At 36.8% G+C, this 15,441-nt stretch overlaps 1 protein-coding gene across 2 annotated transcripts in view; it reads right to left on the bottom strand.

Annotated features, from left to right (window-relative positions):
- LOC110452749 (dual 3',5'-cyclic-AMP and -GMP phosphodiesterase 11A-like) overlaps positions 1-15,182 on the bottom strand; it is a 124,588-nt gene extending 109,406 nt beyond the window's left edge. For both annotated transcript variants that reach the window (XM_021501409.1, XM_021501410.1), the window contains exon 1: positions 13,594-15,182. In XM_021501409.1, the coding sequence (XP_021357084.1) occupies positions 13,594-14,406 (813 nt within the window). In that variant the 5' untranslated portion in view covers positions 14,407-15,182. The remainder of the gene's footprint in view (positions 1-13,593) is intronic.
- Positions 15,183-15,441: the final 259 nt, after the last annotated feature.

Genomic DNA, 15,441 nt, shown 5'->3' with positions numbered 1-15,441 from the left:
GAAGGGAACGGGATGGGGAAAGTGGAGGGGGAGAGGGGAACGGGAGGGGAAGGTGGAGGGGGATAGGGGAACGGGAGGGGAGGTGGAAGGAGAGAAACGAAAGAACCACTGATGTCGCTGGCAACATAATACAACTACAAATGCACGTTTGACTATGCTTATTAAAAAATACAATGCCTACGTCATCAACTGCTGAAAAGAGTTTGTAGTATTCCAACGTTACGCCTGGTTCAAAACATATGTAAGGTAATTGAAATAGACTGTAGACAATATATCAACATTATTTCTTCACGTTTACCTAACACAATTAAGTGATTGAAAGTCGTCACTGGTGATACAGCTTCGAGTCTACAACTATTTGATACCAAACAGTTTTTGTTAATTCACATTTGATGAACTGTTTACTTCCGCGTCATCTTTTTAAAAGTAAATAAATTCGAATTACTCGTTTGAGTGTAGTAAGCTGATCATATCAGGTCTATTCATGGTCTTTACGATGTAGCAGCTCTGCGGTGGTTCAGTGCCACAACGAAACTCAGACACTGTGAAACTCTAACAGAGCTGGCAATTAATGTCCTACTAGAATAAGCAGTGATCCTTAATTTCACAACGTTTTGCTTTTAGTGTTTTCCGTGTAAACTTTAATTGGTAGTCGACAATGATACACGGGATCTGTGAGTAAACAGAAATTCGTTTTACAGTCAAACCTATTAAGAAGACCGTAATTAAAAGTGTTTTTTTTTTTTATTAAGAGTCTACTTTTAAAATTTCCAATGGCAGTCTTTTTTCATGTTAACTAAACCTGTGTAAAGAGAATACCAGTAAAAATAAGGATAGCTGAACCTGTATAAAGAGATGACCTGTACAATAGGAATTGTATGCTTATGTTTATATATACAAAAAGGGAGGAAAGTTCTCGATGTCGAAAAATCGGTCCAAACGATGTTTCTTGCATTAAAAACCACATTTCCAGTTGATGTACGAAACAAATGCTAAGTTCTGCTGGAAAGATGGATAGTGTTTCATTTAAAAACCCTCTATGTGCACGAAAAATGTATTCTCTTTCCGCGGGCATGATATTCGTTTCCTCCAAAAACACACCCCATTACCGAGTTTTAAAGTTTTTCGCAGTCATATAGAGCCATTTTTTTGTATATTCATGCGGTTGGCGTCAGCTACGTGCCGATACCCGTGATGTGATTGTCTGGAAGCACAGCCAATTTTCCCCCTAAAATAACCAGCCACCCAACACTACATGTTTCGGCACGAGGCTGAACCTCATGGATATACAAAAAGTGCCTCTATGACTGCGAAAAACTTTGACAAACGTGGAACACTTTGGATTGTTTAGGCATGCATTCTTATTCTTTTTACCATTACTACACTTATCAGTCCTTGATAAACAAAATGACAATATTGTGCAGTAAACGTTAAGTTTCATCTTGCTATTTCCGTCAGCTTACTGAATGTTTTTTTTTAATTTTCCTTAAATTGTATTTCAAATTATTGTTTTAAAGAAAGCAATTCAATGATGGCGTTCTAAAATTGTTTTCTTCTCTTATTAAAGTATTAGTTTATTTAAACGTATATATACATTGAAGTTCATATGTGGGAAAAACTAGGAAGACATTTTTCCTTTTTATAAAACAAGAGACCTCGAGTTACATTGGCGGTAAGAGAGATAGCAGATGACATTAGGGGCATAATACTCAGGTTTCACTTTAGTTTGTTTGCAATACGGGAAAATTGGGATATTTGTGCGGCAGCAAATTACAAACACCCTCAATCTTACCGGATGTAGTTGACTCAGTTCTGCCTATCAATCAATATAAAGGTCAGCCGACCCTTATCCTTACCATTCCAGATCTAGACCAGCCATAGCCTTAGTGTACACACTGGAGTTATCGAAAACAAACAGACGATAAGCCTCTTACGTGAAAAGGTCCGCCATTATTTCTGGTGTCGTTAAATCTGCTGTGCAGAACGAGTCGGGTATGTCAGCGACTAAATCATTCACGTATTCCATCAATGATTTCAGATTGAGAAATGCTTTCTTCCAATAACGTATTAGTATCATGGAGTCAGTATTTCAGTTTTCATTTGAAACCGACATTCGTTCTATCTGAAAGATATTCGGGTCTGATCGCTAAATGTAAACAAACGGAACGGTCATGGCTCCATTCTCAAAACGGAGATTGCTGATGACTGTTCAGATAGGATTGATTGAAGTGAGCAAATATTCGAATTCGAATTACATGTCCATCATGGCAATTCGTTATTTTGATTTGTTTTCTAAAAATCAATTCGATGTGGTTCTGTTTTAATGGTCTAGAAATGCGTGGTATTGGAAATTCATTTATTTAGTAAAGGTAACATAAGGTTTTGGATAAAATTTGATTGAGTGCTCATTTAATTGAAATTTGAGTTTTGAGATCAAATTAATGATCAGTTTCATGTCAAATATATTCCCTGTAATAACATCGAAGTTTTACATATTATTAAATAAACTTTGTATGAGGTTTCCCTTGATTAAATGTTCGAGGCAAGACATGACCAAAGGTACCCACATATGAGGCGACTAATGTGGGACACTTTCAAAACATGTTTTTTCTTCTGTGTTTTCTGCGTGGGAGTCCTTGCAGAAACAAGAATGGATCCACTGTCCCCATGTCTATACTTGAGACCCATACCTTTACTTTCTCTTCTGTCAACTAAACATTCTTTGCCGTTTTGTCTCCCTTGGCTACCGTTTTAATGACATAAGATGTTACGATGACGTGAAACCATGAATAAAGGTGAGGACACAGACTTGACCCGTTGTACTGCGCTGTATGCTTGTAAATGGCGATCACTTTAGAACCCGCTATAAATGAAAGGTATCTTATTCTTTGATCGCTGCTGTCGCATTGATTGGGTAGCCTCATTTACAATACCTGTCCTTTTCTAGTGTTTTGTTTTTGCTGAATTTCAATGGTTTTTTTTTAACATTCCAAGCTTGTGATTTAAAGGTAAGACGAACAATATATCGATCGAATACTTGGTGCATATGTCAAACAGTCTACGAGGATTTTCGTCGATTCAAGCTCTTCATTGACGATATTGCAGACACAAAAACACAGCGAGCTACTTGATCATGTTTTACTTACAGAAATAAGCGGCTTATAAATAGCGGAGTATTGTTTGTACAGCTATTATTTCAGGAAATAATTCAAAATGATTATATTCACTAAAGAGCTGACCCCATGTGCAAATGTTATTCCCGTCTATGATATATAGCCTATGGACCAAGTATATATATAAAAAGAATTACGATAAATGCTCGTATATTTAATAAAAAAAAAAAATTGCAGGAATGTCGACATTGCGGTTTTACGGAATTCGGAAACCTGAGGGAAATCAACGAGATGTAAGACCTATATATCCCCGTATAAACTAAGATGGCGGACGTGTTCGAGACTTCCGGAAGCTGATATACATGTATCTACAGGTTAAACTGCTGGAGGGCAGAGAGGCGAAGTATGTGCACGTACGTAATTAGTCAGCGAAAGCAGGTTGTCAACATCGGCGTCTGTGTCTGGTAATATGACGTAGGAAGGAGGTGGACCTTGGAGAGGAAAGCGAGTATGTAATATGAGGGTTAAATTGAAGAGGAGGAAGACGGAGAACAAGTCAAAGGAGGGGATCTTGAAGAGGAGGACATACAGAGGAGGAGGGAGAACTGTGAGAGGAGGATGGAGGAGGAGAGGGGATAGATTTACAAATTTCCACCGTTACTCATTGACTCTATTGTCTCCAGCAACTAGTTTCTATACTATGGAATTTTTAATCCGGACAATTTGGTTAAGAAAATAATTCTAAAAAACCCCAAATAATACAGTTTTATGAAGGCCCTTAAAATGAGTTAAATGGTATCAAGAACTTGTGCCAACAATGCTAACGATGGGATTGTATGACAAAGTATAGAATTATATCATAACTACTATATAACAACAATATTGTTTTTTTCCTTTTTCTGACACTTTTCCACAAATAGCAACTCAACGTACAGATTTATTTGAGGATGTAATATATCATATAAGCAAGTTGCTGCAATGCGCATGCACGCTCGTGGAATAATTGGCCGTTACAAAATGTTTATTGACCAATGAAATTTGCCGTTACATAACACACACATTTTTTCGAAAAAAAAAATCAATATTCTATATGGTTATTGACCATCGAAATGCGTGCTTGCATAACAAAATTATCGGAAAATGAATGAATGAATAAATAAATTAATGAATGAAAAGAAAGATATTAAACCTTAGCTGTTTTTGCTCGAGAAATAGGCTAACATGCACCTAAGGACATTGTTTTAGTGGGGGCGCCGCGTACATTCCTTAGAAAATGCTCCTGGACGTCATACCTCCGCGATGCCTTGGCCTACCTTGATTGCCTGTGTAATAAGTAGAGCTAAATTAGCTCATGAACCGTTAATCAACAAGTAAGGTCTACGCCTGACTATCTCAGGTAACAGGCTTACAGCTGACTAATGAGCAGAGTCACCTTGATTAGAACTAGGTTGACGGACATTTAGCCGATATCTTATCGGGCCTTCACACCGCTACTTAACTTTTCTTCCTATACATTGTCGTAACTGTAGTCACAGTTTTGCCTCTGGAAATTTGTTCCTCTTTTCATTTGTCGCTGCACTTCCTGTTGTTGTCTATTGTATCAACCGTAATTAGTTTCAATCTATTCCGCTAGGGGTCACCAACATCTCCTGCATGAACTATTGGTCGAGCCGAAGTAAGTAGTCCATCGTGGTGTTTGGGATGAGCTAAAGGGACATTCGGTTCACAACTGTGAAAGTATATTATAGATTAACACAAATATTTAATACAATAAATGTTTACTGTTTATGATATCATGTAAGGTAATATTCGTCTTTCCAAAAGAGAAGGGTTTAGTGACATTTAATTCCATATTTCAAATGTGCACAATTATCCATGTATGTCAATATTTCTTTTGAATTCTGTATGTGTAATGTGTAATTCCCATTTTATATTAAAAATATTAAAGACACAAAAAACATTGTATACCGGACAATAACGACAGCTCGCCACAGGTCAAGCTCGCCTACATGAAATATTAGATGATTGGTCTAAACTCGGTCAAGCTGCGCCCATTTCTGAGAGAATAAAGCATCCCTTTGTTGAGCTGTGCTTCCTGGCAGGGAATTTTAAGGGATTTTTTATTTATAAAAAGAAAAGAAAAATGTTGTAACAAATAAAAGAGGTAACCTATATATATTGTCATAATTTCTTCATTTATGACATTCCTTTATGCAATACCAATACTTGATATGCATACACTTACACGTTCTTCGCACGTCAAAAAATAAAAAATATTCATTCGAAACTTATTTTTCCGGCACCACTATAGTTTTCGAAAATCACCTTTGAAAAGAAAAGTAAACCTTATGGGACTTGAATGGAAAAAATAAATAAACTAAACACAAAATAACCAACAATAGTGTTCGGCGTGAAAAAAACCAATCAGCGTAGTTAGACAAGAATTCGAACCCTGGACTTCAAAATGTTATACTGTTGCTCTCACCGATTGAGCTAGTTGGTCAACCGAAGCGTCACGAACCCACTGTGCTACAGTTATATTCAAAACGAAATAACGGGGGAGGTTACTGTATATCCACAAAAAAACACACACAGTGTAGTGGGACAGGGATCCTAAAATCCATATATTTGGAGATATATGGAACATTATGGTAGGTTGTATCGCATGGTGTTATCATACAAAGTGATGGAGAGTGTTCTCTCGTAAGAACAAATACAAGTATCCCGATAAAATTGAAGAGATCATAATTGGTTTGTAAATAATTTATTTGATTGATTGACTGGTCTCTTTTTTAGTACTCTACAGGCATTGCCCTTAATATCTGAGACTTGTGTCCCTCTCTGAGAATATAAGACAATTCATACTTATATATACCAAAAAATCACAGAGCATACTGTGAAATCACTAATTTTCGTGGGGTTTGTAATTTCGTTGGTTCCTTGGATAACCTTCATATACGAATCCTTAGGTCCATAAAGTAATTACAAGTTTGACACAAAGCAAATCTCCGCTTGAGTTGGTACTCATAATCCACAAATGCATGTACCCACGAAATGGTATTTTATCGGAAAACCACCAAATTTGGGATTCCGCGAAAATATCTTATTTCATAGTCTACATTGTACGCCCAAAGGAGCAGGTACACTTTTCGCTTGGTAAAGTACACAGCTGTATTTTCTCAATACCTGTAACTATCAATTGTAGTCGTCATAAATTAAGATATAAACGTCAAATTAAACAAGAAACACGTTTTTTCTCCTTCGGAACACACACACTATCAGTCAAACTGCTAACCATTAACTGTAGTCTTTATAAAATGCATCAACCAAACACGGTATAAATAAAGAGGGCTTCCGAGTGACAATATCGACTTTCGAGTGACAATATTGACTTTGAAACAGACGTTAATTACCTAGTCATCATCAATATGTTTTTCATGTCGTTACATGCCTGCTTCCGATGTTCGTTATAGTATAATTATATGTTTGTCTATAATTGATAAACCATGTAAACAATCCTGATGAACGCTTACGGCGATAAAGAGAACAAGGACACTGGCATTGTGTTTGATGTTTCACGCTTTACTGCTTCACGTCAGAATTGTATAGAGCAACATTAAAATCACTGACGAACATGACAAAAGTCAGATTACATATTTTGTATTGAATCATCAATAATAACGCGAGTTCTTAACCCAGCAAAAAATATATACTCTGAGGCGACATGACTGCACCTAATACAACTCAGGTAAAACAATATAATTATATCAATATTTGTCACATCATCGGCCTATTATCCGGTGAATTCGCCCGTGTAATATTTTTACATATGTCACTAGTGTAATATACCCTGGAGCGTTTTTCATTTGCTGTACCTGTCAGAAATCGATTGTGACGTCATAATACGGACAATGACGTGACGTCATAAATTGTGATTGGCGCAACAAAATGACTGTCTTCGTTTGATTAAGCCCTCTATATTTTGGCTTTAAAACCTGTCAAAATGTAAGTTTTCTGAGCTATGTGATAAAAAGTATCTTAAATTTGTTTTCATTTCATATGAGCTTTTATGAAACCCATCTCGAAGTTTTAATATATTAATATGTAAAATAAATAGGGTGGTCGGTTGGCGGATAGCGCAATTGCCTTCCACCAAGGCGGCCAGCGTTCGATTCCCTGAACGGCCGTAAAAAGGTATGAGGTCACCTGCCCGACCATGTGGGTTTTCTCCGACAATAATACCCCCGCACGCTAACATCCGGACCAACAAGAGGGATTAATATAAGTTGTAAAACTTGTTTAAAACTTGTTGTCAAGTTTTAAAAGTTTATATGTATACAAATTAAATCACAACGTCATCACACCAGATACAATAAACCACAGCGCCTCTGCATTAGATAAAATAAACCACAAAATATACGACAAAATATATTATACCAGAGAGTGACGACTAAAGGACGAAACATACCAAAGCGTTGACGGACGAGAAGGCCGGAAGGACATTTTCTCACTTAAAAAAAATACACAGAGCAGTTATTATTTTCTAAATCCTAAACGCCTAAGCAACATTTGTTTTTTTATGCAAAACTGGTTTCTAATAAGATTGTAATGTGCTTGTGAAATGTTGAGCGTTGGATGTAATGTTTTCTTTTTATTTATTTTAAAGTTTGGTTCTATTTTTAGTACCACTGACCTTGAACTTTGACAGACCACACCAAAAGTGAATATGACTCTTCCTTCCTCTGAGGCAAATCACATTGAACCTTGTGGAATAATAGAAGGTATGATTGAACAGAATTCTAGGTTCAGTTAGAACGACTTTGACCTTTGATTGACCTTGCTTCAATTCCTATGTCAACCCTAATACCGAGTCTGAGCTTTGTGAAATCTACTGTTTTGAAGGTCGGAACGGAGAAGAAAATTATTAAATGTTTATCATTTCGACCTTGACCTTTGTCGAAACAAGCCTAGACTCATATGGATTCTGCTTATTCACTAAAAGAGTCTGTATACCAAGTGTGAGCTTGATGTGATCAACAGATCTGGACAAGATAATCCTCTATGGAACATTAACCTCTACTTTGGAAAATGATCGCTCAACAGGGTTTGTTATCCTTCCTTAAACAACCTTCATACCATGCTGGAGCAGTATATGTTAATTCCTTCTGAAGCTAGAATCGGTCACATAGTTTGTTATGTGAAGTTTATTCAGCATTTGTATCTGATAATGGCAGTAGATGGATGTTGCAATAGTTGCATACACACGTAACACAGCGTAAATCTGTCAGATACAAAATCGACTTTTGAATTTGACGTCATTATAGACGTTTACGTACGTTTTAATGTTTAATTTAAGTCATGCATTTATAAACACATTGCCATAAATACCAGCTACAAAACAACGGCCAATCTCGGGGATTGATAGTCCACCAGCAGAGCCAACTGTTGTATTGCACATAAGATATGAATATTGATATACCATATATGAAAGGTTATGAGCGATTTATTCCGTAATATCCTAAACCGATTTATGTTACCGACGCCAATGACCATAAACACTTCATAATAAAAATAACAAAGACATGAAAAGCATTGTACACCGAACAATTACAATAGTACACCAGAGGTCAGGCTCGCCTACATGAAGTGTTATATGATTGGTCGAAACTCGGTCGTGAGACAAATAGATTGAAAGACTAACGCACCTCCTTGACAAGGTGTCCTCTCTGACAGGAAATTTTAAGGACAAACAAATTTTGAATATATTTTATATTTTATATTTGAAACACAAATAAGGTAAGTTGACGTGATCATATAAGTTCAAATGCGCGTCCATGTTTAATTCAAGTGACGTATTTATATACATCGTTTTTGATAATGATTACAATGTCGCCCTCTATGATGCATCTAACATAAACTTTATCAAAATAGTTGAAAATAAAAGAACGCCAAATCTGATAAAAGCTAAGATATAAATCAAGTAGATCTTGTTCCTCGAACATTTTTGTTTATTTTGGCCATACTATGTTTTCGAGAGTTTTAAAGGGACATCACGTGAAAAGGCGTTTTTTTTTTAATGAATGTATGTATTGTATGCACTTCCACTTATGTTACCTCGCTATCCCCATATTCATAGTCCGTTCCAAATGTCCAGTTTGACCACTTGAATTGTTCGGGAAAGCCCGGCTAAAATTAGCGCCGATAACGTCACCTGATTAGGCAGCAAACACAAGTGGTGCGAGCGAGATGAAACGGTTTACAAAGGGGCCCTCAGAGAGGGGCCGTCAGGCAACTGCAACTTCTTACCGCACTATGAAACCAAGTTATATGATTTCTAATTCCGTATTCAAACTTATTGAACAGTAATTATTCATCATCAGAAGTTAATTGCACACTTGCCAATATTAAGAATTTAAATTTATTTAGCTTTTAACATAAATTTGTTGCCAATAAAATTAAACAAAGGATGGGGCACAAGTTTTTACAATTTATCACAGCCTTCTCCCGTGACCGGTACAGGTGGTACGGGGCTAAACACTCCCTCAACAATGGGACAAACCTTTCTGTAAAAAGGAATATTCACGAGACGAATATCCCTTTTCAAATGTTTACATAAAGTGCATATATGCAATGACAAACTACACGCGAATATAAAAAGGAAACGTTTGTGAATTTATTTATTACATTAAACAACTCAATGTCTTTGGCCATTTTTTTTCTAGACCATGAATATAAATCTATGTATACTCTCTTTCCCACTTTCACTGTCTCCAAACGCTAACATTTAGGAAGTCATATTAACCATCACACACAATAAACTGTATGGCAAAACCACTACGTGTACATGTAGAATATGTGTCAATAAGGAACGTGTTGAGATACTTGATAATTATATTTTTTCAATACTTTACAGAGATTAAAGCATACTTTTAAATGGACCTTTTTATGCTGAGACAACTTTTCTTTAATCAGTTCCTTTGGTCCGAAACAGAAGCCGTAGTTATCGGCAGCACGCGCCATTTTTATAACGTAATCAAATATTTTTTCCCCTGTTTTCAATACGTATTCCGATTCTATCTGAAGTCGAAAATTTATTCTTTATAGAGAAAAGGTTGTTACATGATCATACATTCTAAGTCAACATCATATGAAAACATGAACTGTTGAAAAATTACGATTTAAAAAAAAAGTGTTATGCGATCCTATTTACTAGAAGTAGGTTCTCCTTCCTCAGTTATTCATCCTGGTCCGTCATTTTGACATTTTTAATCTAGCTGCGATAACGTAGCTTTCTGACGAAGAGCGATTTTTTTTTTATATATTGCGTCGTCGCGCCAGGGCAGGCCGGGTATTATATTAGTACTAATTTAAAACTTGCATGTCAAAACAAAAAACAATCGTTTAATTCAGCAATATAATTAAATCATACCATTTTACTGATCCCGGTAATATTATAAATTATGTAAATCTAATAGCGCACGTATCTCATTTGACCCCGAGCACCGACAGAGGATCAGAGAACAGAATACGCCGTGGCCATCACAGCAGTTATCCCTTGGGGGGCCTCATGGCAAAATCAAACTAACCAGTCACTTATCCCTTTCGTTTGCATAAACCACTGTATAATTAAAAAAAACACAAAGTAAACTCTCTCCGATACATGCCCATTAACATATTAAACTAAGTTCATCTGTGTTCAAACTCACACAATGATACTAGCGAGGTTAATAGTTTTAGATATTTATTCATAACATAAACAGCGCTAGCATTTCTGTCGATTTTATTTCAGCTTAACCGGCCGCTATCCGGAAGAAAACATGCACCGTACTGACTGCTAGGGCAGTTATTTTCTGCTTTGAATACTTCCCACTGGCAATAATGATTCCGTAACGTACCCCTTGCGCTATCTTTTGACCATTTGGCAACTATTCGCTTCGTAGCTGACACGGTACAACACTTTTCTTTGGCTTACTTCACACGGCCAGTCATTTTGTTTACAAAGAAATGGTGTGCTATGCGCATGCGCTAGTAGAGGGAAATCCCTGAACAAAACGTTGGTCAGACAGGTAGAAATACCGATGATTATCTTAGATTTAATCATTTTTATGAATCTTTTTCAGCCAAATCCGATCGGCATTTTCCATAAGGAGTCTCACTTGATATGTTTATGTAGTATTTGGAAAAAAGACAAAAAAAAAAGTTACTTCAGCGTGATGCCCCTTTAAAAGACGGCTGAAGTCAGGCAAGACAAACCATTACCTTATTGTATCGGTCCAATCCCATAGGCTAAGGCTTTGTGTATAGAAAACAAAGCATAACTGCTATAGGATTGAAGGTTTTTTTTCTGCCAAAAACAATGTGTATACGGCTAAATTTGTTGACCGCTTGGCAATCCCGAATTGGAAGAACACAGACAATGTCCTCCCTTTAGTAATAATTTGCGTCAACTTGTACTCATGCCTACCTTTTACAACATCTGTACCACGTGACCTTGTATGAACTTTGGTGTTGAAGAGTCGTTAAAAATATATGTCATATATTTAATTATTCCATTGAAGTAAATCAATATACCACAATAGACGGTGGGGCTAGTACATTACCAACGATAACTGCGGTATGTGAGTTCGTTGAACAGCTTGTCTCCATAGAGTCAGTTATCAGGTCAACTAGTACAAAGTATGCGAGTTTGTGTTAAAGTTGTTTAAGTACACAGCTGGGTTTCCTATTACTAATAAACTATAGCTTATTGACATGAATGGTAGAATATTTTGTTAGAGATTATTTAATACCAATGTAATTGACAGCTTGTGGTTGCGTGGTTTCCTTTGAACGACCCGACAGTTTCTAAAGGGCAGAATGGTTGTCACGAGATGGCCAATGTAACATTGCACGCTTTACGGGACGTGATTTATTGTAGGTACATTTCTAATAGGACTCTCGAATATCCATTTCACATTGGAGTTTATCCATGCTCCCACTAATGACGATATATGGGTCTATATGTACGTTGCACTCTGCCAAGATGTTAATTTCGTAACCATCATTATGATATCAAATGAGAAACTGCAGTCTCACGTATGTTGCACTCTAAGATATTTGAAATGGACATGTATCGAGAGCGTAATCAAATTTCGTAAAGAAGTGGAGTACATCCGTTCCAAGTAAAGTGTACGGGTAGGACAGATGACATAAATCTCCGAGGACAAATCAAATTAACACACCATTTTATGCAGTGCTGAATCCATTTGATATATTCCTGTCTTCTTACTTTTATTAAAAAATATCGATCCAGCACCTACAATTGTAATATGCTAATTCAAATACATTTATTCGAAGTCTTGAAGTTTCGAATAACATCAATTTTAGCCCAAAATAACCCTTAATCAGGAGGGCAAAAAACTCAAGTGATTTGCATTTCCGTTTCTTTTTACCATGGTGAAATTTATTCTTTAATCTCGAATAGAAAATTCTAGATAATCCAAGGCTAGTGTTATGTTGTTTAACATGACTGACGATGACAAATAATTCATAGAAAATTAAGTTACTTTGAACATTCTTAGCGTCTTAGAAATGCATCAATCACCCATTAACCTTCCGACAGATTTGATTTTAATCTAGCTTAAGTTGCGTCATCCTCCTTTTTATCTCGAGTTAACACAATTATGGCGTTGTCAATGTCTTAACACATGGCATTAACTATTTATACGCAATACTGTAATTTTGACCTTCACAGCGTTTCATCAACCCAATAGCATCACAAAGGTGCTGCGCTTAATCAAAGCTGAGAAAACCTGTGGTGCGATTCTGCTCTAGATTTATCTTTGGACATTTTTATATCTGATATTTCAATGTTGTTTGGAGTTTGAAATGACTTGTAGACAAACCCTTTGAAGAAAAACAATGTAAATTAGTCTTCTGACACAATTTCCTGTCTAAGTGAACACATCAATTTAAAAAGATGTATAGCGAGTCATGTTGAGAATAATGATGTAAGACACTTAGAAAACCCGGACACCTACAATGCTAGCAGCTGATATGGCAGCTTTTATTGAAATCAAGGTCAAATGAATAAGAAGGTGTGCACTTGAATACTTCAGCAAGCCACCTCCAAAGAAGGCTAGTATTATGATATTTTGATACGGGCTTTTTTTCTTAATTATATTGTGCCTTTCATTTAGAAAAAATGATGTGATGTTTGGAGGGTTATTATAAATTGCTTTAATGCAAAAAAAAAATAAAGACAAAAAGTTTTAACTATCCATATGGTAGATATATTTGTAAAAGATGTCCTTGAGTGAGCACACATGAGAAATATAGGTCACTGCAGCTAATTTCTAAGAACGTTGAAATCGGTACTTTTCAAATTGGTTTTGACATGCTCTCAAATGTTAATGAATGTCACTGAAAAGGAACTTACTTGATACTAATGCGAGAATTCTTCCTTTCATTATATCTAATGTAAATTAATAAGTTTACTTACCATACTAGCATCCAAAATATTCACGGTATCTCCCTGTGCAGCCACGTGACCTATTATCCCTTTTCCCCACGCGACCTTGATGCTACTCTGACCGGAAGTAGATGGAAAGATGGACGTACCGGAATGAATATCAAACAGTTTGGACACAAGAACGGGCCGATTAGAACCCTTGCCCTCCAACACAAATACAGACCCAGCATCTCCATCCACTAGCACGCTTATGTTGGATTTAATCTTATTCGTAAGACTCCGAAGGTCAAGGTCGTTAGAAATATCCTTCACGATTTCCAAGAAGAAATCACGTTCGTTGATTTGTCGCAGATCCCTTTTCATATCGATATCCTTACTTGGGTAGCGTGGAAGTCGGACCTTTGACTGAATTAACAGACTAAGGATGTTCACAGAATTCTGCGGCAAGGATCGGAACATCCGCATATCTTTTAGACTACTGCGCCGACCCTCTGTCGTAAGTTCAGGAGAAGAAGTCGGTTCGTACGTTCGAAATATGTTCTTCTTTTTTGATTTGGCGAAGTCCTGGCGGAGATACTTTTTCGAATTTGATCTTTGATGTGCATTTTCAAAGAAGCCATCTCCACACCTGAGATCACGTGGTGAGGAGGGGTTACTGTTGCCCCCCGTCAGTGACCCCCGTTTGGTAGAATGCGTTACCCCATCACATACAGCACTGTATCCGTGTACTAAAAGCCACTTGTTGATAAGAACTGTGTCCGCTTTCTTTAAAAATATTTCTTGCATGGATTCCTTATGGGAATCCATCCACTCCTCGACTGCACCCGAGGTTAGCCCGGACATCGTGTCAGGGTAGCAACTACGACAGAACGAACGACGAGAAGGCGACTTCTTTCATCGTTGTTTTTGTTGTTTAAACTTTCGATGAGTAGATTTTAGGTTCCACTATAAATAGTTTAGTTTTATAATGTAGATTTAAGTTGTCAAAAACACTTAATGTATTTTTATAATGTATTTGTCAGTTAAGTAGTTTTACACAATAGGTGTATTTTAACCCAACACGTTTGTTTGCATTGATTGAAAATTATAAACTTGGTCAACACAGAGAAGTATGTAGACACTATCAAACGTATTCTGGATCATCGGACTACCCAGGGCTGCTGTCGCGTGTCAATATAAATCCACATGTACTTCACGTAACATATTTCACCTGTTCAAAACGTTTATTATACATATCACAAAATTAATCACTAATGTACAAAATTGGCGCCAATGGCCGTCTTTTTACTTCTCAATCATTATATAAAGAAAAAAAAATCCATTGAATACAATACTTCCAAAAGATTAATAATACAATCCATCAGACACTGTTTTGACAAACATAAAATTATCGTATATATCCAATCACGGTAATAAATCCCGTATCGCAATAGTAGTTATATTTGCTGTCGGTCTTGTCATATCGAGATGATATATCATAGAACAGAGACACTGTCCCCAACCGGCGAGTAAATCCCAGTCACCACTTGCCGGTTGCTGCTATGCAGAGCCAGTACGAGTGAGTGAGTGAGTAGGATCTGAGCGTGGTGTGGCAGCCCTGTGTTACCAGTGGACCAACAGATATGTATCTCTCGGCGCATTTGCCATCGCGGATCGATATCTAGTGGAAGTTGTGATCCGGTCGCGTAGTAATCATATGTCAGCCGTGATCATTTTGCCGCGCATTCCGACAAAAGAGACACCACTGTTCACGGTAGAGTAAAATTATACTTGTATACATTATATCAGTTATTGTCCCAACTGATGACTTCATTAATTATTGATTGAGGAGTGATATTTCTGTCGATACTGTATTAGGCAGTACTATATCGTGTCCAA

Source organism: Mizuhopecten yessoensis, unplaced genomic scaffold (genome assembly GCF_002113885.1).
Source record: "Mizuhopecten yessoensis strain PY_sf001 unplaced genomic scaffold, ASM211388v2 scaffold6863, whole genome shotgun sequence".
Taxonomy (NCBI): Eukaryota; Metazoa; Mollusca; class Bivalvia; order Pectinida; family Pectinidae; genus Mizuhopecten; species Mizuhopecten yessoensis.
Note: the sequence above shows the minus strand (reverse complement) of the source record. Positions and strands in the feature narration are given on the sequence as shown.